Source organism: Melopsittacus undulatus, chromosome Z (assembly GCF_012275295.1).
Source record: "Melopsittacus undulatus isolate bMelUnd1 chromosome Z, bMelUnd1.mat.Z, whole genome shotgun sequence".
Classification (NCBI taxonomy): Eukaryota; Metazoa; Chordata; class Aves; order Psittaciformes; family Psittaculidae; genus Melopsittacus; species Melopsittacus undulatus.
The window spans coordinates 18,743,431-18,765,064 of NC_047557.1; the positions used below are offsets into that span (position 1 = coordinate 18,743,431).

Sequence of the window (21,634 nt, forward strand, 5' to 3'; positions counted from 1 at the left end):
CTGTGAACCTTATGCATGCATACATCAGGAACACATTACAAGAAAAGATTTGGAGACTTTTCTGTAAAATGTCTGAATGCTGATTAGCAAGTAAAAAACACACCAAGACACTATGTTTGCTAGTAGCCTTAAAATAAGCAGATCCCTAAATGAAATCAGTGATAAATAAAATCCAGAAATAAGCAGAATTGGGAAAATCTGAGTTGCTTTATGTTTGCTAAGGAGGATGACTTGGATTTTGAGGCAGGTATTACACAACACACCAAGGATATTCTTAAAGCTCTCGTCTTCACTTGAAGCACCTGGTACTCTGGAAACTATGTAGTAGATAAAACCTCTGTTGTCACTTAAAAATTGAAACTGAAATTTAAACAATGGACTTTTGTTTTAGAAAAGCTTTCCACAGATAAGCATATCTCTTCTAAAATGCTTCCAGCATGTCACTAACATGTGTCTCTTCAAAGTGAAATTAAAAGTTCTTCTTGGTCAAGTATCTTCATTTCTTTCTCACTTCATTTCTTTCTCATTTTAGGGTCCTCATTATAGAACCGATGCAGCCAATTGCTCAGTTATTTTACTTACATACTAGAAATGGGAGTGAATTTTTGTAGCTCACTGTAAAAATATCCCCAAACCACTACGTAGGAAGCATGTAGTTTGCCCCTGCTGGCAGCAGATGGTGCTGATACGTTGTTGCTTGACACATCCATGAAAGCTGGCATGCAGGTTCTCAAGCCCATAGTAATTTCTGGGGTTTTTCTCCTCTATTATGGCCAAAGTCTTTTGATACCAATTTTTCAGGAGAAGCAGCCTTCAGAATTTTTCAAGCTAAAATACAGGTTTATAGTTTGAAGGTAGGGTCTGGACATCAGTTACAAGCCTACAGGTAATTAAGCACTGACTGAAATAACACATTTCAGAAAAAGCTGGATTCATCACATCCAGACTGCTGACCAAGGACCACTAAAAATTGTAAGCCCCAGATGTCTCAGAACACGATAATGAGTGTGCTCCTTGCCAGATAATTGCTGACAAGAGGTGATGCTAGTTTTCACCAAGTTCTGGCAAGCTCTCATCACAAAAGCTGGTCATAGAAAGTTGTCTTAAAAGTAGTAGATGACAGCTTGCCTCCATGTCAGAGAAAGAGAGGTAAACAATACTGCTCTTTAGATTCTGTTGCACCTCCATACCATTATTTCCCATGGAAATAAACCTCTGGTTTCACTTAAAATACCTAATATTTAGGGAATGTCAGACAATATTTTCAACTATACTATATAATGGTTGGCATCTCAAAGCAAGTGACAATAGCAGTAGATTTATGAAAGGGAGCTTTGCCTCTCAAGTGTTTCTAAGTGCAACAGAAAGCAGAGAAAGGAAGGTGAAGGAAAGAATCAGGAAAGGGAAGGTACTCAGTTCATATGGCTGTATTCGTCACATCATTTCTCACTGCAACTAAGAACCATTGTTTAGACTCCAGTATGAGATATTGTTGTCCAGACAACTGGAATATTCTGGCAGTGAAACACAGCTTCATTTTAGCTATAAAAAGCAGATGTTATGAAGATGTCTTTCAGAGGACAAGGAGAGAGAAAAGTTCCTGAATCTTTGCTGGAGATTACCTTAAGCTGTGCACTTAACATCTCAGTCTGCTAGTTTGCCCATCAGGCATCTCCCATTTCATGTATCTTTGCCAGCACAGGAAAGGGGTTGTGAGTGTGTGGGAAGTGAGCTGTAGAAATGACTGTCCACTGTTTATCCTCAGATGAACACTTCAGACATTAAGAAAAATGGCATCTACACAAACAAGTGAGAAAATAAATTAAAAACCCTGTAACTGTTCCTCATGTGCTGCATTCTGTCACTGCCAGTATGCTGCACTATGCGGATACACTGACACTTAAGAGCTGAAGACTGTCTGTATATTTTTCTGACTTTTACCATTTATCCACACCTTCCTCTCCACCTAAACTTTTTTATATTTCCAATGTTAAATTCAGCACTCATAACAAGCCTCATTGTCAGGCATGTGTAAGTAGATGAAGGATCAGTTTATCTCAGGAAAGAATTTGGATCAGCTGTCAGTTTCTGGCTTGTAACAGGTTTTTATTGGTTTAAAAACAGGGTTGGGGAAAGGAAGGAGGAAAAAGGAAAACAAGTGTACCAAGGGATATGTGCATTTGAATACATTATATAAGAATACATTATATGACTTTTCATGTAACATACTATTTAACATGACGTTCAGCTTTCATGAAACAATAGCACGCTCTAGTAATTGCCTCGTTTTGCTGCTCAGTGGGCAGACCAAGACCTATCCTGCTTGTCCCAGGCCTTTCTGATAAGTTTCTGTCTTCAGTGTTCACCTCTGTTTGTGCACATTAAGAATCTATTTCAGCACACCACTGCTACAAAGAATGTCTCTTTTAAGGCTTCAAACACCTTGTAATCCTGTGCTGGCTTTGGGGTCTGCGGAACATAGAGCTATGTTTTGTTTACCTTGGTTAAACTCCAACCCAACAACAGAACCTCTGCGTTCCTTGCCAGCTGCCAACTGTGTGCTTAAATAATAGTTCTTCTTGGAATCCTGAGAGTCTGGATTAACAAACTGCCAAAATGACACTCAGATGTAGTGCTTTTCAAAGCTTCTCTAGCAGCTTCCACTGTTACCACATTACTTATTATTATATTACTATACCAAACTGCTGTTATTGTAAAATTTAAGTTATCAAAAAGTAATTATGGCGTTCAATAATTATGAACTGTAACTGTATCCAAAACTTCAGGCACCCCTTGTAGACGATTCTTCTTGGAGGTGGTCTTGGAGACAGAGCAAGGCTCTAACATTCTTTCCTGGGTATACAGGCTATACACCTTAAAAAGCAACTGTCACCTCTTTTGCAAGTATATTTCAATCTAATAATTGCTGACAGGTCCAGCTCCATCAGCTGAGAGTTCCTCAAACTCTGTTGCACCTCCACACCATTATTTCCCATGGAAACAATTCTCTGGTTTCACTTCAAAAAACTAACATTCAGGGAATGTTCAATCTAGTTGAATATTTTCAATATGGTTGAAAACCATAAGCTAAGGTTTTGATTAAATTGTATTTTGGTAGGTTGTTTGGTTTGTTTGGTTTTGTTGTTTTGTTTGTTTTGTTTCTCTGTTGGGTACTACACTCTTCAAAAACAGGTCTGTAGTTAAACTCAGATAATATCCCTCACTATTGAGATAGTAACATCCACAAACCAGTGGTTTATGCAGTTTCTAGATGACAGGTTAATTCGTCATTCATAACCTCAGACTGTGTTCATTCAGTTAAGCACTTTAAAAGCTTCATGAATCAAAGATTGCCAGTTTGTACCTAGCTTCATAGTAGATACTCATCTATTTCAACTCTTCTACCTTCTTAAACTTCTAAAACCCTTTCTCCATATTCAGGTTACAGATACAGGTTAAATCATATTTGTTCACACACAGTCTGTGAAATTCTCTTCCCTCACACCAGATACAAGTCCATTCCATCTCTCTCTTCTCAGAGGCAGTGTGAGTCTCCAGTCCTGCAAGGGCCTTGGATTTCTGCACCCACCCAAAGACCAACTGAGACAAAGGGACTCTGAATTTTGCTGGAAGACATGAACTTGGCAACAAAAGAAAAGAGAGGAACACAACACAAACATGCATACAAATGGAACTATGCTGGAGACTATCACATCTACCAAGAACAAAATGCTAGAAAACATTTATCAATAAATAGATCTATAGCTATTTTATTAGTAACACCTTTCATACACACACCACACACACACAAAACCCCACAGGGTAGGAGATTCTTGTGTTATTTGAAGCCTCATCTCTTCCTTTCCTCTTCATTTTGTTGAAATGCACTTGCTCTGCATTGCACACCTCAGAACATCGTGGAGCATGTGTTGTCCATTACCGTGATAACGTGAATAGATATTTGATAGCTATTATATTTCTGAAGAATATTCTATAGAGGTGTTGGGTACACACCTCTTATCACCTATGCAGTCATCCATAGAAAACCAACCATGTGAAAGAAATACAGGTATTTTCTCCTAAGAAAAGAAATCACTTAATCAGAGCTTTTAGAATGCTGAGCACTGGTGCGTCACAGGTTAAACAGTGACTTTGTACCAGTCTTTACCTCTCACCACAATAAAATTGTGCAAAATGCCCCAAGGATACAAACACTTGTAGGAAACTTTTGTCTGTTAATTTCTAACTGAGATCCACCTAAGTTATGGAATTACAAAGCTACTTATTAGTTGGTGGACAATGAATACCCATGAAAGTATAACAACATAAACTACTTTCAAGAAAAAACTCTTTGCAGACCTGTAAACTTTTCAGGCATTTGACATCAACCTATATTAATAAATGGAGCTCTTTTTCAGAAGTCATTTAAAGTTAAAAGCTCCAACACTTGAAGTGAAAAACTGATCTGATGGTTTTCAGCAGGGGGGGCATTTTTCTGTAAGTAGTATAGTTCCTTTTATTACATCCCTCAGGATGGCTACTTCATACAGCAGTGAAGTACTGAAGTGCAAAACTGTAGAATCCTGATCTCTAGAAACACCACCTTAGAAAACCTCCCTTCTCTTAAAGCTTCCTACTTAAATCTTCAAGAAACTAATATAATCCTCAAAACCTGTGGGCTCCACACCTTACCACACAAACCATACAAGCAGAACTATCTCATCTATTACATGACTAGGCCTAAGTAAGACAGTCCTGCAAAAGCCACTAAGTCAATTTGCGTATTTAAGGTTAAGTGGAGGTACTAGTGTTTACAGACCTCAGGCCACAGAGTCCTCTCATGTGCCCCAGCACCAGCTCAGCCATTGCCCATGAAATCTGGGACAGGCTTCAGTAAAAGGTATACACAACTGAAAATCAGGGGGAAATGCAAACAGAGACATTGTTCCTGAATGACAGATACACACTTATGGCAAAAAACTTCCAAAGAGGCAACTGTATGAGTCAAATGCAGTGTTTTGGTAATGCCCTTCAACTCCGAGGAAGCGATCAAAGATCAGGAGAGAAGAGGTGGCTCCATACACTGGCAGCCATATGTGGTTTTACACACCTGCAGAAGCACGTCTTTCATCACCTAACCCAATACACTGGTAGGAGGACCTGCCAGTACTGAATGGCAGTACAGCAGTACATGTGAACAGCTACAGAGCACTCCAGACAGCTCAGAGCATAGGTGGAGCCAGTGCTTGACTTTCTGCCCTTTGATGAGTACACACATCATTACATGTTCAGGTTGTCTACACAGAGCCAGAGCAGGGAAAAATAATTGCATTTTGGAGCAAATACAACGCCAAGAAAATGTCCACCAGAAGTGATGAACCTGGGAATCCTGCATCCCACATGTAACATTGACGCTTGGACACTGGTTGTCAGGTGTGTGGTTGTGTTTTGAAGCATGGATTGCCATGATCAGATCAGTCTTTTCCCAGTGGATTTGTAAAAGTACTTGTGAGCAGTTACTGCCTCTATTTATTATATTAAAAAGTAACCTTGTGTGCTACTGATTGTCTTCTCATTTGCCTCTAACTTCTGCCTTCACCTTTTTTACCTTGACTGTAAGTGCTACTGCTAATATTTCTTGCTTGTGTGCCATCTCCCATCGTTGCTTATTTTTTGTTCCTCAGTTTTAATATTTTCTTTTTTTGAAAAATCTTGAATATGAGCAATGAAAGCCAGTGCAAATCCCTCAGTACTTTTCTCCGCATCCTTGTTTGTTTCACTCTTGGTTGTCATTGAAGAACTTCTTCATGCCAAAATCTCTTCTAAATCTAGCCCTTGTGTATTTGCTGAAATGTAAACATAATTAACAAGCATTCATTATCTTGAAATTATGACCTACTTGCTAATTTGCACTGTAGTGAATGGTAGTAAAATGCCCCTTGGTTACACAGGCGTATTTGCTTTGTGATAAAGCATACCTAGAAATATTTTGTTTAAACAAAGAGATTTGATTAGATTATGGAGCAGTTTTCAAAAGCATCTGACACCCCTAACATTCATTCAGCCCAATAACTCTTTCCATACATGGCTTAAAGCTTGGGAGAAGGTGAATCATATGAAACAGAAAACTTTACTTGTGTATCTAGAAGAACATAGGTTATTCCACAGGTGCTGCTGGAGTTGCACATTGGTTTCAACCAAGGCTCCTTCTGTAATAGCAGATGGGTGATGGCTTTGGCCAACAAGCAGACAAAATTCAGGACTAAAATTTTTAGTTCCTCTCTAGATGGATCTCCTAGTTAGGGGCAAGCATTCAGGTCTGATATCTGTTTGCTGGCCTTTGTTTATTTTATTGAAGCAAGTCAGACCAATGTGTTTGCTTGCTTGTTGAGCTTGAGAAGTTCATGCCTTCCCATCCTCTGTAGCCTGATTCAAAGCCTACAGAAGAGAGCAAAAGCCCCTTTTTTTAATGAAGGGGCTGTGCCAAATATGAACGACCCAGAAAAAATACTGGAGAACTTCCAAAGAGATTCAATTGGAACATGGGGATTTCCAAGATAATATCTTAGTAACTAATGAGGAAATAAGTAATTTTTTCACAATCTTCAGGCTTAACCTCAGATGCTGAATGTGTGCTAACGTGTGTTAAAGAATTTGTGTTGGAGGTCAGAACTTGCTTTTTTGCACAATAATTGGAAAAGCCTTTCCAGAAGTCCACATCTCTATTTCTTCTACCCTAGCTGTTTGTTAAACTCTCCTGTGAGAGGTTGGTCAGGATCAATGCTCCTTGCACTGACGTCCTGGCCATGTAAGACATTCTAAACATGTCCAGAAGGGTTCACCAAATACTAGAAAAACCTTTGGAAAAAAAAAAAAAAGCTTAAAAACTGCTACAAAGGGAAAGAATGCATTAAGAAGAAATATCATATTTAATACAGTTAAGTAAGTATCTTGTTTTCCTCCTGTAAATATTTGACCATGAAATTTTGTGAGTTTTCTGCCACCAAAAAAGTCACACAACATAAGCCAAAAGGACATCCTTCCAAAAAAGACACTTCCAAAAGACTGAGTTTACAGAGCATGCAGCACAATAGGACTCTGCTTTAATGTCTCTGGGTACTTTTGAACTACCAAACATAATACAAGGCAACTAAGTAAGGAGACTTTAAGAAGGGAAGGGGAAGGAGAAGGATAAAATACCAAATTTTTTCTTGTGTAGGATTTGAACTTAATAGATGTATTGACCAGCAGTAACACTGTTTAGCATATTTTGCAACTAGGGAATTAATAAACCAAATTAAAGCTTAGCTTGTAGGACTGTGTTCATCTAATTCAGTGTGAGTACATAAAGCTGTATCTCTCTGTCTTAAATACTGTGTAGGTACCCATTGCCATCATAATATAGGAGCTCTCAAAAAAATTGCATTTACCCACCTATCTGCTCTTTCCTTGTTGAAAAGAGGCAAATTTTTGGCTATTACCCTGCCCAGTGCACACCTGGGAGCAAGTCTGAATAAAGAGATAGGTTCCACGCTTAGTTCTGAAAGCCACACCAGCAATACTTGTGCTTCTTCTTTTACCACCTAAATCTGTGATCCAGTTTGCATTCATTAATTGTTTTGTCCTCCTGGATATTCGATCAGTGAGTTGATAATTTCCTTCTTCCTCTAAAAAGCAGCTCTCATAGGAAACTAGTTGCAGACTGAGAAACAGTATCTTGGCTGATGAAGCTTATTTCTAATCAGGCTTTCTAAATCAGGAAAAAGTAAGTGAGGTGTATGTTCAACAGCATCCTGTGCTGGGAGATTTGTTGGGTATTTTCTGGTCAGACTGAAAAAAAATCAAAATTGTGGTAAATGAGACTAAAATTACAAATATGAGACCAGATGTTCAATGAGGAGCAGTTGTTTTGGGGTGTTGCCAACATTCCCATGTACCTCCAAAGTCAGTTTGTAGTCTGACAGATCCCAGGGCTGCAGCCTAGTCTGAGATACAGAAGGGAGCCTGTACATTGATAAGTCTGTGATTCACACATTGTTGCAACATTTTTGTCGCCTTTGAAAGTCCATGATTTTGAAGTTTTCATGGTTTGAATTTTGAAAAACTACATGAGGGGGTTGGACTAGATGATCTTTCAAGGTCCCTTCCAACCCTTGGGGTTCTGTGATTCTGTGATCTTTAAGGTGCATTCCAATCCAAACTGTTCTAGGACACTATGAAAACAGAAGAAACTCCACATGAGTCTAGCCTTGTTTTGTATTTTTGAAGGACTTGTATTTCATCCAGGAAGAAAACCATATACAGGTGAGATTAACTTCACCTGTTTGATGGCTCCACACATGCCAGAAGCTGCAATTTAAACTTCGTAACTTTGAGTGTCTGTCCTTTGTTAGGCACTTGCTCAAATGCATTCATAAGCTCTCAGGGTCTGTGTTGCAACTGTTGACTGAAAGAGGGTAACAATATACCGAGGTGTGTCTTTGGTACAATAAACAGGTTAATCTGGCTAAATGAAAAGAGTTTACGTCTGTAATATCATTTTTTATCACTTTGTTTAAACAGCTGTATACTGTTCAGTAAATTGTAAGGAATGCTTTTGCACTGTAGTTTTGACATATTAAATATATTTTCTTACAGTAAAAAATCACCCTATAAAGTGTGAATGACTATTAATACACATTAACAGAAGTTTGATTATATGAAGCTGTGTCTCAGCTGTCTCCTGCAACCACTCAATTGTGATGGTAGTGGAAATGGACTTCAGTTTCCCATGTCTCTCCATTGAGCTAAAAGAAGGTACATCACAGGTAGTAAATTTGCTAATTCATGTTGCTTTTGTTGCCAGAATAGACAGCTGCACAGCTGCAAAAGAAACAAAAAAGAAACCCCAAAGGAGCTATGATTCAAAGTAAAATTGCTTGGATGACATCCAGTGGAAAGTAATCAGAGATGCAGAGGCTGCAATATGTCTGAGCACCTGCTAAACAAATAAATATAATCCTTCTAGTTCTGGGCATTTACAAAAATAACCAAAAGTTTTCAGTCAGCTTCTTTTCTGGTAGCTTACTTCTGTGCTTGACCTTTTTCTTCCTAAATCAAGGTTGTGTAAGAAGTCATACAAAAGAAACAGCATAGTATTTATGAATACTTTCTGCAGGTTCATGGTTCTTCTTGTAGGTGTTGATTTTGGCCTTAACCCAAAACCCCAAAATGAGAAGTAAAAAGATTTAATATTGAGGATGTTGAATCCAATGCTTATAGGGAATTCTACTCATGGCAATCTTTTAGTGTAAAACAAAATCATCTTAGTTCTACCTGTTCTGAGTTTCATTCAAATTTAACAGGGATTTTTCTGTGTTAAGGGAAGAATTGAACATATGATTCTATTTAACTATTTCAAAGGCAGTGCTGAAATTCAGGGGCTAAAACTAAGATTATAGTTGTACACTACTTCAGTTTTAATACCCTATAATTCATAGTGAAAACACTAGTAAGCTTTACAGTTGGCAGATATTTCTTTTTTTTTTTTTTAATTTCCCTCCTTTAGTTGTCTGGTTTTGGTTCGGGTTGGGGTTTTGTATGTATTTTTTTCTTACCACAGCAGTTAACTCTACCACCATGCTGGGGCTTTAAGGCTTGGAAGGAAGAGACATGAGATGATTATGGGTTTATAGTGTCCAAACCACCTGTTCTGGATCTGTTCTGGTCCGTGGTGTGAGAACACAACATGGTGAGATGACCAAGGAGCAGGCAGAGCAGGCTGCCTGAGGCTAACCACTAGCACAAAGAGACTGAAAGCCCAGAAATAAAGGGAAAACTTTTCCTACAAGGTATCAGTGATTCTGATTCAATTAAATACACAGTGATTATTTTTTTTATGATAGTATTAAGTCACCTCTCTGGCATCTTTCATTCAGAAAATTATTCCTTTAAAAAGTTTATTTTTATTGGTTTATTATTCACAGTGGTATGAACCCAAAGGTCTCTGCTAACCAATCTGGAATATAGCACAACAGAAATTTAAAAAGCAAAAATCCACAAATAGATATTTGAACATAATCATGGACATAAATGCCTTTATTCTGAAAGAGTTCAGTGACTTGAAGTAACACATTTAATGTGCAGCTTCTGACCAATTCTTAAACCTTTTTCAACAAAAAGAAACTTGCTTCCAAACCTACAGTTTGGCTTGCAACATTCTTCCTTCCACACATCCCTCTCCTTACCCATAGCTCCAATATCAGCTAGTTATAGTCCTCCAAGAGGCAGGATGAGTTTGGATCAGAGAGAAGAGACAATGCACAATTATGAAGAACAACCTGAGCAGGTCGCAGGGTGTCAGGATCCTGTCTCTTAATCTGTCACAGGCATGTGCCTATGCCAAAATATGTCACATCTCTGTGCTTCAGCTTCCCAACTGCAACCAGGGTATAAGATGCTTCCTTTTGTATCATGCCTATCCTTTTGGAATCAAGGAGCCTATGGACTATCTTTTATTATGTGCACATGCAGCACACTGTGTCCTCTGTGTGCTACAGCAGCACAGCTTAGGAAAATGGGAATCCCATTCCTCTAGAGGAGAAAAGTGTCCCCAGCAGGGTCTGTGGCTATACTCCCTCAGCACTATCAGAAATCAGAACTCACCTGATGTCTGGGACAATTCAACTGTTACCACAAATTTCCAAGCAGAAACTATTAATTGTTCACATCACAGTGCTAAAAAAAAAAAAGGCTGCTTTTTAAGGTACTGAATCAGCTGAACACATCACTACAGAAAGGCTTAAAGGAGAGGACATTTCTATAGTTCAAGGACATAGAAGAGAGATTAGAATTGTTAGTATTTATTTGTATTAAGTGCCTGCAAAAGTCATCAATCAGAGCTGAGATTTCCCAGCAATTTTGAGAAATTCTGCTGTCAACATGCCGTTGGTGTCCCCTCTCTGAAAGCCAGAGCAGCCCACCCAAAGGGACTCAGGGAGATCCCTGGTACATGTGCTAAAGCTATTTGAAACTATAAAGCATCAGCTGAGGTGAGCTTTACACAGATAGAAAGATAAGATTCAATAGAAGAGTCACTGCCTGAAATCCTGAGACATGTACCATAGAACAGATCAGAGCACAAAATGTAATCATCTTCTGCGGATGTCTGAATCACAGCCTCATAGGCCATTGCAACAACACTTTCCTGGGTGAGAAGGAGAATAATCCTCAAAATTTCCAGCTACCCTATTTTAACAAGTGGTTTCTATTTGTAACCACATTACCCACACAAGAAATGCAAAGACTTTGCCAAAAATTTCTGCCCCTCTACTCTGTTCTCATCAGACCTCACTTGGAGTATTGTGTGCAGTTCTGGTGTCCTCAACATAAAAAGGACATGGAACTGTTAGAACAAGTCCAGAGGAGGGCCACGAGGATGATCAGGGGACTGGAGCACCTCCCATATGAAGACAGGCTGAGAAAGTTGGGGCTGTTCAGCCTGGAAATGAAAATGCTGCGTGGAGACCTCATAGCAGCCTTCCAGTATTTGAAGGGGGCCTATAGGGTTGCTGGAGAGGGACTGTTCATTAGGGACTGTAGTGATAGGACAAGGGGTAATGGGTTGAAACTTAAACAGCAGAGGTTTAGATTGAATATAAGGAAGAAATTCTTTACTGTTAGGGTGGTGAGGTACTGGAATGGGTTGCCCAGGGAGGTGGTGAATGCTCCATCTCTGGCAGTGTTCAAGACCAGGTTGGATGAAGCCTTGGGTGATATGGTTTAGTGTGAGGTGTCCCTGCCCATGGCAGGGGGGGTTGGAACTAGATGATCTTAAGGTCCTTTCCCACCCTAACTATTCTATGGTTCTATGATTCTATGACATGAACATGCAGTGTTTGCTCTTAATGACACACTGAACAACCTCGGAAACTCAGGAAAATGACGACGCTGACACTCAGACTTGGGTATCACCTTTAGACCAGGAAACGAGCAGAACTGATAAGAAAGGCTTTCACAAGTTATTGTTATACCAAAAGCCCTGTGCCATTTCTAAATACTTCTATGCAGGTCCCTTTTGACCTTTCCATCCTGAAGAGACCTAAAATTACTGACTTAACATGCACCTGTTTACTAAAAGATAGTTCCTCTTTCTATTATTTCTTTTTAATCAAGCTGCGCCTTGAGGTCTGGTGTCTTTTTTTAATTAACACCTAAAGATTTTATCCAATGAAAAATCCACATGCCCAGAACAAGGCTTACGTAAAATCAAGGCACTTATGTTCAAAACATGAATGCTAAGCACTTTGCCTACTTCCCTATGCCCCTCACCCCAAACTAAAAGGTATTTTTCTGTTTCACCTCCAAGCATCCCACATGTCCACAGTTCCACACCACCACACATCCACAGCCATCTATCCCATGGCCAGCACCAGCAGGACAGGGAAAGGCAGAGGAAGGTTACTTATGAGAAGGAATGAAGCTCAGGAAATGTCATTGCATCTGCTTTGCCTTACTTCTATTAGGAGCTTGACCAGCTTCCTTTACCCGTCACAGGGACAACACAACACCAAGGAGAGAAAAACACAGTGAATGTCAATTACAGACCAGCATGCTCTTCACTCCATCACACCTGCACATTCGGGAGCTCCTGCCTGGTGGCACAGATCCTGATCCAGACACTAGCATAAAGCCAAATCAGTTTGGACATGAGGTTTCCTAGAGGTGGACTTCAGAGATCACCTTCTGAGGGAACAGCCATGAAGCATGAGCATGCATGAAGGGGCCAAGCTTTGCTCCCTGTGATCCCACGAGCTCCTCTGACAGAAGGACAAAGCACTGGGAGTCTTTGTAAGTTACTGTTGGTGAAAGCAGATGCTAGGCTGCTTTAATCTGTGCAAGAGATTTGTCCACTTTTCGTGAAGGTCCTGTATGGAGGTGGATACGTAAATGTGAATTAAAAATGAAATACACCTTTAGAGCTTAAAGGAGATGTTTGTGATGATGATGATGGCTTGACTTCACGAACGAAGATTTGGGAAGGGCTTTGCCCATGCTACCGCAGGAGTGCTGATGACTAAAAATGCAAACGTGGGATAGGCAAATCTGGTTGCAAAAAGTGGAGGCAGCAGTGATGGAAGCATTCGAGGAGTCACAGGTGATGGTGATCGATAACCCATGGTTCAGACCCATATAAAAGATCAGACATGCAGGATTGGGTCCGTGGCTTCCAGTGCACCTTATCACCTGCTGTTTCATCCCTCTCCTGTCACTACAGGGCTCTGCAAATGTGGGTAAACCCTTTGGGCCTGCGCAGTGGATTTTTTAGGTGAGGCGCAGCATGCACAGAACTGGCCCCACCCTTTACACCTGAGGTTTATCTGCAAGGGCCTAGTGGGCTTGGATGGTGACAGCAAAGTTCTGAGGTCATAGGTTTGATTAGAGTATCCTTCTCTTAGATGGATGGCCTTACAAGGCAAAATGAGCTCCATCTGCCTGGGTTTGAAGTTAGAGTTGTCCTTCTCCTAGGATGGTTGCCTGAAGGCTGCTGAGCCCATCCTGCCCATGGACACATTTTGTCTGACCCTTCAGTTGAGACCTGTCTGGCATGGGAGACACTACCAGAGGCATATGCCAACACCAGCGTAGCTCTCAACCTCACAAGGGCATGCAAGCTCTTTCCCCATGACAAGGGGGTATCCATGAAAGAGAGATATTTGTAGTGTATCACTGTAACTATGCAACTGTGTTTATAGCATTATACTATGAATATATCATGTTACAGAACACTTTTCCTTTTACACGTTACATGTTTGTGTGTCTGATGATGCCCAGGTGAGTCTCAGTGAGATGCATGTCTGTCTGATTAGCCAATTCTCAGCCTTTCCAATTAGTGGGGAATAAAATAAAAGGAGTTGTAAGAAGACATCTACTTTCATTTTCTTTGACTTTTAGATCACAACTCAAAATTAATCAAGGATACTTTAAACACAGAAACGCTGTGAGTAAAAGTAATCAGTGGAAAGTCTATAGCAGGTTAACTACAAAGGTAAGTAGATAAACATGTTTGTAATTCTGAAAAGACAAGAACAATACTAGTGTCAGTCCAATAGGATAATTATTTTTTGCTGCATTCTGTAAAAAGTCTCCAGTTTAAATGTTCTACTTTTTTTTTTCCCTGGGGAATTTATACACTTGTGAGCATTACAAAGCTGTTGAACCAGAGCTTTCATAAAGCATTTTGGCCAAGGTGACAATGGTTTTCTTCTGAAATACACACATCTCCAGAGTCATCCCAGGGCTGAGCCCCTGACGTCCCAAACAAGGCTTCAGCGAGAAGCTCCTGCTAGAAAATGGCAGTGCTGCAGACACAAAGGACCAAAGGTAGGAAGGATCACAAATCCTGTGAGGAGCAGAGAGGAGCAGGACTCCAAGATCCTCATGGGTCCATTGCAAGTCAAGATACTCTCATTCCCTGAAGGAGCATCTCTGCAATTTCTAGGAGCCACATAACTGTACACCGTGCTGGCAACAAGGACTGTTTTCCTTTCTAATACAGCCTCTGCCTGCCAAAAGCACAACTCTATGTGCAAGGCTGCAGCTACCCTAAGAACCCTACCAAGATGATGGCATAGTGCTGTCACCTGAACTATCACACAAGCCTATTACAGTTGGATTCCCACTAATGTGCATGGAGCTGTTCAGGAATATTGGAAAATCTGGGCATTGAAAAGCAGAAAAACTGATCATAGAGAGAAAACCTCTGTTGTGGGTGGAGGGAGCACAGTGCCCTCACTCACTTATGTGCCACAGGAAAATAAACGTCAGATACCATTTCACATGGGCTGCCAGTGATTCAGCTCCCAGACCGGTAGGCACCAAGTGAAGTGTATCAGCCTTTACGTGAGACATCATCACTGAATGTTAACAGCAGCATGTTTTATTGTACCATTTTCTACTTGAGCACATCAAGAAAACTTGCTGAGTTCTTTTTGCTCTAACGAAAGCAAATATGCATGCCTGGTGCAAAACACTGTGTTTACATTAAACCAATACAAAGAAATGTCAATTCTAAGAAGTGTTTAATCATCACACTGAGTGTATGTGCACCTACGGCTGCACATATGAACGACACAAGTGCAAGCTGTAAACATTGTGGATGTGAAATTCCATGAGGAAAGTTTAAACTTCTCTGTCCGTTTTCACACCTGCCAGCTGCAATCACTGTCCTCAGAGTTACATTTTCCTGCTCAACTGAGTTAAACCTCTGGGTAACACCAGGCAGAGCTTCATTTAATCTCTACATTCATTACATTCATTACATTCATTAGTAAAAAGAGAAGCTGTGGCTGCACCATCCCTGGCAGTGTTCAAAGCCAGGTTGGACGGGGCTTTGAGCAACTTGGTCTAGTGGAAGGTGTCCCTGCCCATGGCAGGGGAATTGGAACTGGATGGGCATTAAGATCCCTTCCAGACAAAACTGTTCTATGCTTGTATGAAACTACTGAGGGAAAGCTGCCAACTCTATAACCACAGCAGCTCTGCGTGAAGCCTGGTGACCACTGCAGTGCCTCAGCTCGCTGCGTTGCCTCCGCTATGCTTCTCGCTTATCTCCAGCCTCCAGCGATAGCACAAAATCCGGAATACCCGTTTCCAAGGTCAAACAGAGGAGCCGGGGGATGGAGGGGGATTCCCGCCAGCCTGATGCTGCTTCAGGTGCCGCTCCTCCAGGACACGCGTGTGCGTGGGGTGGGGACCGGGGGGCCCTTAGCGAGGCACCCAGCGGAAACGGTACCCGCCGGCGGCCGTGCGGAAGGTGAAGGCGCTGCCCTGCGGGAAGGCCAGGGTGCGGATGCCGCCCGCCTCGCCCAGCGCCGTCCGCAGGCTGCCACCGCCCTGCAGCCCCCCGCCGCCCTCCAGCTCCCCGCAGCCCGGCCGCGGTGCGGCGCGGGAGGTGCGCAGACCGCGGAAGGAGCCGTGCAGGCGCGGGGCCGGCCGCGGCCGCTTGGCCGTGGGGCTGCCCCCCGGGCTGCTCCCCGGGCTGCCCCCCAGGGTCCGCAGCGCGGCGCGGCACTTCTCCGACACCGCCCGCAGCATGGCGTCCACCGCCGCCGCCTCCTCCCGCGGCTCCGCCCGGCCGGCACCCACACGGGGCGCGGCAGCGGGAGGAGGCGGAGGGTGAAGAGGAGGAAGATGAGGAAGGGCCGCTCCGTCGGTGCACTGCGGGAGCATCAGCGTCTGACGGGGGAGAGAGCGCGACTTCCGCGGGCTGCGCCTCACCGCAGCCCTGCACCGGCCCCACTGCCCTGTCACGAGCCACACTACGCTCTCCACCGCTGCTCCTTCCCACGCCTCACTGCCCTGCCCCACACAGCCCCATCCAGCACCGCCCCATCCTGCACCACCCCGCTCCGAACCCGTACCACTGCCCTGCTACATCCCGCACTCCACCCCCCACCAACACAGGTCAATATTGCCCTGCCTCACACCATCCCACCCCACCACACAGACCCCCACTGCAACACCCCATCCCACAATCCCACCATCATGGCCCTGTCCCACCCTTTGCCACTCAGCCTCATCCCACAACCTGTCCCCACCGCACTGTCCCCAAGGCCCAGCTGTGCACTGGGGCAGCTAGGCCAGACCTTGTGCAGGCAGCACTTACGTCGAGGACGGCAGCCAGCTGCCTGGCCTGGCTTGCCAGCTCCTTCAGCTGCACGTTGCTCTCCTGCAGCGTCACCAGCTCTTCCTGCCTCTGCGTGAGGGTCTCCCGCAGCTGCGAAGGGCAGGTGAGGACAGGGCGGTTGGGACAGCCGCACCACCCAGAGGCCGGGAGATGCTGCTCACCAGGTCTGTGCAGCACCTCAGCAGGATGAGAGAAGGAAGAAGCCCAGGGCAGTCCCGTGAAGGTCCCTACCTGGCTGTTAGCCTCAAGGGCATCACCCAGTGCTTTCTGGTTCTGGTCTGCCAGGTCCCTCCAGCACGGCTCCGGGGAAGGTGGGTGCTGCAGGGGCACCTGTGCCGGCGGCATCTGAGCCAGAATGCTGCTCTCCAGCTGCGGGGTGCAGCAGCCAACAGCCACCTCCTCACCAAGTGAGAAATCAAAGTCGGTGCAGTCCAGCGATGGTGGCATTAAGGTGGATGTGTCTGAAGGGAATAGCCACAGGTGTTAAGACAGGTATTCACACCCTCTTCCCTTTGACTGCAGTACACACATTCTGGTATGTCCCAACAAGTTTTTTCTCCACTGTGGCAGCTGTGCACCTAAATTCAGTATCTTAATTTGGATTTAAATTCTCTCCCCCATGGGGGAAATCTCAGTGCCAGCCCAGGTTCCCTGAAGGGGGTGTACAGAGGCATGCTGTCTTAGATTGCCACAGGGTGGGAGTCCTGAGTGAGTGGGATCCCAAAACCCAAAATCAAAGCAAACAAAATGGAGACAGAACACAGTGTGACTGCTGATGTGCTCACGCGGGTGCGTTTGGCTCAGGTAAGGAAAAATATCTACTTGCCAGATATAAAATCATCGATAGCATCTCTGAACTCCTGGAAATCAAACTCTGGTCCATCCTGGAAGTAGGGACCCTGCAAGGGGTGAAGTTAACATGCCAGTGAGCAGGTTCCAGGGCTCATACCTTCCCGCACTGTCTACTGCTGCCCATAGCGCTCAGACATAGGCTGGTGCCTGTGCTCAGCACCTTCCCACAGCCCCAACACCCCTGGGTGCCTGTTTCCTGCCCTTCCACATCTAACAAGTGGGGCAAGACGCGCTGTCCCCCACTGTGCCCATTTCATGGGGGGAAGCCTGAGGCCAGATGGGCTGCCAGCACCCATCACCTTGAAGAGACCACCCCGTGGGTGCCTGTGACGGGGGCTGCCAAGCCTTCCCCAGCTGGGGGTTACCTGCTGCAGGGTCACTTGGCCGGCCGGGGTGGTGGGAAGGATGGGGTCACAGGCTGCCAAATCCTGCCAGTCGATGGTGGTGAGCGCTGGGGGCAGTGACAGACAGCGGTGAAGGGTCCGCGCAGGATGGGCACAGCCAGGGCGGTGCGGCTGAGTGGGAATCGTGGCCAGGGGGCACCTCGATGGGCATGGCCGGGGGACGCAGGGTTGGGGAGCATGGTGGGGGCCGGCGGGCACTGGCCGGGGTCGGGGCTGCCATCGCGGACGGACTCACCGAGGGCGGGTGCGGCGGAGGCCGGCGGGGCGCCGCTGTGGCCAGGGAGGGACGGGGGCTCTCGGGGGCTCGGGGCGGCCACCACCGCACCCCCGACAGGTCGGGCCGACTTCTTGGCGGGGCGGGCGGGCGGGCCCGTGTTGGGGCAGATGCTGCCGAAGGCCCGGCGGCGGCCGCCCTGCTCCATCCTGCCGCGGCGACACCAGCACCGGCTCCAGCACCGGCTCCGGCACCGGCCCCGGCCCCGGCATCGGCATCGGCGGGTGCCGTCCTTCCCGCTCGGCGCTCGGCGCCGCCCCGTGTGCAGGGGCGCGGGGGGCCGGGTCCATGCCGGGGGCTGCCCGCTCCCGTCTGCCCTCCGCCGGGGCGCGGAAACCTCCCGCCGCCTCTCCGGACCGCGCCGGCGGCTCCCGCGCCCGCGGAGCCCTTCCCCGCGCCCGCGGAGCCGGGGCGGGCGGAGGGGCTGTCCCGGAGGTGCTGCCTGTGCCGCTGCCGAGGACACTCCTCCTCGGTCCCGGTGTCATCAGTTCCCCGGCCCGGTCCCTGCCTGGGGCTGTGCGGGTGTTCGTAAGGATGTTTCTGAAGCTGCAAGGCCAGGGGCCGTCAGCGGCGGAAGAGTGGAGTGAGGACAGGAAAATCCCAAACCCCCCTGCGGCATCGGGATTTTACTGAGCCCCACACCGGGAGCGGGGCGGGGGAGGAGATGTCCCCACCGGGGGGTCCCGCACCGCTGTTACGCCGAGCCTGGCTGAAATCACTGACGGGGCTGCAGGAGGTTAACCCGAGTCTCCCGCGATGGGCGCGCAGGTGCTGCCCCCGCAGCAGCTCGGGCGGTGCCGCTCCTGCTGCCCGCGGCTCTGGGGCAGGCAGCGCTCGGAGCGCGGCCCCGCTGCAGGAGCTGCCCGGCCCCCGGCGACAGCCGCGGCTGTGTCTGTGCGGCTCCAGCGCCACAGCAATGCAATGGGGAAAGTGCCGTTCTATGATTCTAATGTTCCCCGTGCTACGGTGCCAGCGTGTTTGGAGCATGCACGTGGATTACAGACTTGCTGCAAAAATAGTCACCAGTTGCTTTGTTATTTGGCGTTTTGGTTTCTTACACTCAGACCCCTTCATCTATGTTATCTTTATTTATTTTCTTTCCCCGAGCCATGACCCAACCAGCTAGTATCAGTTTGAAACGATGAATGACACCGCCGGCTACCACTGTTTTCTGGAGTTGGGCAAACTCGTTCCGTGCTGGTGTGTGTGCTCTCCCAGCAAATAAACGAGAACGGGTCACTAGTAGAAAATAGTTTATTCAGCGTTTGTTCGGTCCTTCCGCAGTTATCTTCATGGACCATCCTCCAAATTGGTAACATAATGTTATCCATGTTATTTACACACTGGGGTTTAAGAAACAGCAAAGGAAAAGTGCAACTGACGGACAGTAATATCATGTGCAAAACGTGATCCGATCTCGAACGCTAACGATCAGTTTATCAGACTACACCGCCTCTACAAAGCACAAACGCCGAGCCAGCACTGAGCCCGCTCAGGCAAAACTGAGCAGGCAGTGCAGGGGCAGGAGGTGCGGTGACGGGCGGTGCGGAGAGTCAGCGGCCTCCCCGCAGCCAGGGGCACTTCTGGACCACCTCTGGGGGCAGGAGGAGGGGCAGGGACTGCCCGTTCAGCGACACCAGGAGCTGGAGTTGCTCCATGCAGTCCCGCAGCAGCTCCTCCGGGTAGCCGCTGATCCGCAGGTCCAGGGGGCAGCGGTGGCCCAGCAGCCGGTCCGCCAGCCCTAGGCTGCCGGCGGCCAGCAGCGACGGGGTGTACCCGATGAAGGCGTAGTCCGCGAGGCTGAGCTCAGCGATGCCGCCCGCCAGGATCCGGGCGTCCGCTGCCTCCGCCGCGTCGGCGCCCTGCGCCTGCAGCCGCACCTGGCTGAAGTGCTCCAGGAAGAAGCTGATGGTCGGCGCCGACAGGTCGAAGCCCAGGCGGAGCAGGACGATGCACTCCAGGTTGCGGAGCTGCTGGACGCTGAAGGCGCCGCAGCACAGGGCGAGAAGCTCCTTTACGCTGGGGGGGTGCACCTCCACCTGCAAAGGGGAGACGGGAGGAAGGAGCGGGAAAAAGGGATATGGAGCCCAGCCTGGGGCTGGCACCGGGGCCGCTTGGGGTGGCCGAGGAGTGTCGCAGTCACTCCGGCGCTGGGGCAGCCCCACCTACCTGCTTGGAGGCGATGAGCAGCGCCGTCACCCCCAGGAGCTGGAAGCAGTCTGCGGCCACAGGGGTGGTGGCGAGGAAGCGGTCGAGGGTGTTGACGGTGAGGCAGAGCGCCTCGAAGGAGAGCCCGAAGTGCCGGTGCACAGGGATGAGCCAGCTCACCAGCTTGCAGCGCGCCTCCGCCGTCACCTGCCGCATTGGGAGCGGGTCAGGCGGGGCCGGTACCTCGCTGTCCCCGCCCGCCGCCCCTCGTCGTCCCCGCTGCCCCACCTGCGGCTGCCGGGCGAGCGGCTCCCGCGGCTGGAAGCGGCTCTCCAGCCCCTTGCGGGAGCGGTACCAGCTCTCGCCGTAGTCGCGGAAAGCCTGCAGTTCCTGCGGGCTCTCCGCCACCGCCGCCGCCGCTGGCCCCGTCCCCGGGCGCCGCCGCCGTGCCGGGAGCCGCGGGCAGAGGCAGGGGGAGCCGCGGGGTTCCCGCCGTGGCGGGGTGCATCCGCGCCGCCCGCTCGCCGCCGTCACCATGGCGGGCGGCCCGTGCCGGCTCGGCTGCGGGGAGCGCCGGCGGCAGCGCCTATTTGAGCGGCGGGGCCGGGACCGCCCGCCCCCGGGCACCCCTCCCGCCTGCAGCGGGGCGGCCGCTGGGCACCGCCGGGAGACACGTCTCCAAAACAGAAGGGGACCGAGTTACCAACCTCGGGCTCTTCAGCGCTTCCCGCCGGGCGGGACGGCCGAGGAGGAGCCGCCGTGGGGCTGCGACCTGCGGGGAACGGCTCCGAGCACGATCCCTCACGGGAAGGGCACGTAGGGCACTGGGCGAAAGTGCCGCAATACCCGCCTATGGCAGAGCCTGACCCGAGCCCGCTGGAGCTGCTGCATGTTCTCTTCTCATAGAATGGTTTGTGTGGAAAGGAACCATAAAAGCTCATCTCATTCAAACTCCCCTGCCCTGATCACCTTCCACTAGAACAGGTTGCTCGAAGCCCCATCTGGCCTGGTCTTGAACACTTCCAGTCTGACCTCAACTCTGCAGAGTTTAGATGAGAGGAGCTTTATGGTTCCTTTCAACACAAACCAGTCTGTGGTTTGGTTATATGAGCCATGGATCAAGTCCATTATAGATGAGGAAAGAGACTTGTAGAAGGAAACAGAAAGCCCCCCCAAGTAGAGTGACAAGGAAGATGTTAGTGGGAAAAGGAGAAGAGAGGTTCAAGCAGTCTATTCAACAGTAAGAGAGGAGGGGATGGAAACTCTGCAGAGGATAGCAGGAGCAGTAAA

At 47.4% G+C, this 21,634-nt stretch overlaps 2 protein-coding genes across 2 annotated transcripts; both read right to left on the bottom strand.

The window, feature by feature from the left end:
- Positions 1-15,744: 15,744 nt before the first annotated feature.
- MCIDAS (multiciliate differentiation and DNA synthesis associated cell cycle protein) lies at positions 15,745-18,142 on the bottom strand. The gene is made up of 5 exons (XM_034072700.1): positions 17,951-18,142; positions 17,493-17,565; positions 16,898-17,127; positions 16,646-16,756; positions 15,745-16,197 (listed from the first exon to the last, which is right to left on the bottom strand). The coding sequence occupies exons 1-5, from the start codon at positions 18,140-18,142 to the stop codon at positions 15,745-15,747; spliced, it is 1,059 nt and encodes a 352-aa protein (XP_033928591.1).
- A 1,607-nt stretch (positions 18,143-19,749) lies between these two features.
- CCNO (cyclin O) lies at positions 19,750-20,881 on the bottom strand. Its single transcript, XM_034072701.1, has 3 exons — positions 20,633-20,881; positions 20,366-20,551; positions 19,750-20,235 (listed from the first exon to the last, which is right to left on the bottom strand). Exons 1-3 carry the CDS (start codon positions 20,879-20,881, stop codon positions 19,750-19,752), a joined length of 921 nt encoding a protein of 306 aa, XP_033928592.1.
- Between the last annotated feature and the right edge of the window lie 753 nt (positions 20,882-21,634).

Bases quoted from the DNA above. Each gene is read 5' to 3' on its own strand.
- MCIDAS (XM_034072700.1), bottom strand. From the start codon at position 18,142: ATGGCAGCCCCGACCCCGGCCAGTGCCCGCCGGCCCCCACCATGCTCC. The intron at 17,566-17,950 runs GCAGGATTTGGC...CACCCCTTGCAG, and splicing joins GCGCTCACCACCATCGACTG to GGTCCCTACTTCCAGGATGG. The intron at 17,128-17,492 runs GCAAGTAGATAT...TATTCCCTTCAG, and splicing joins TATCGATGATTTTATATCTG to ACACATCCACCTTAATGCCA.
- CCNO (XM_034072701.1), bottom strand. From the start codon at position 20,881: ATGGTGACGGCGGCGAGCGGGCGGCGCGGATGCACCCCGCCACGGCGG. The intron at 20,552-20,632 runs GTGGGGCAGCGG...CCAATGCGGCAG, and splicing joins CGCTCGCCCGGCAGCCGCAG to GTGACGGCGGAGGCGCGCTG. The intron at 20,236-20,365 runs GTAGGTGGGGCT...TCCCCTTTGCAG, and splicing joins TGCTCATCGCCTCCAAGCAG to GTGGAGGTGCACCCCCCCAG.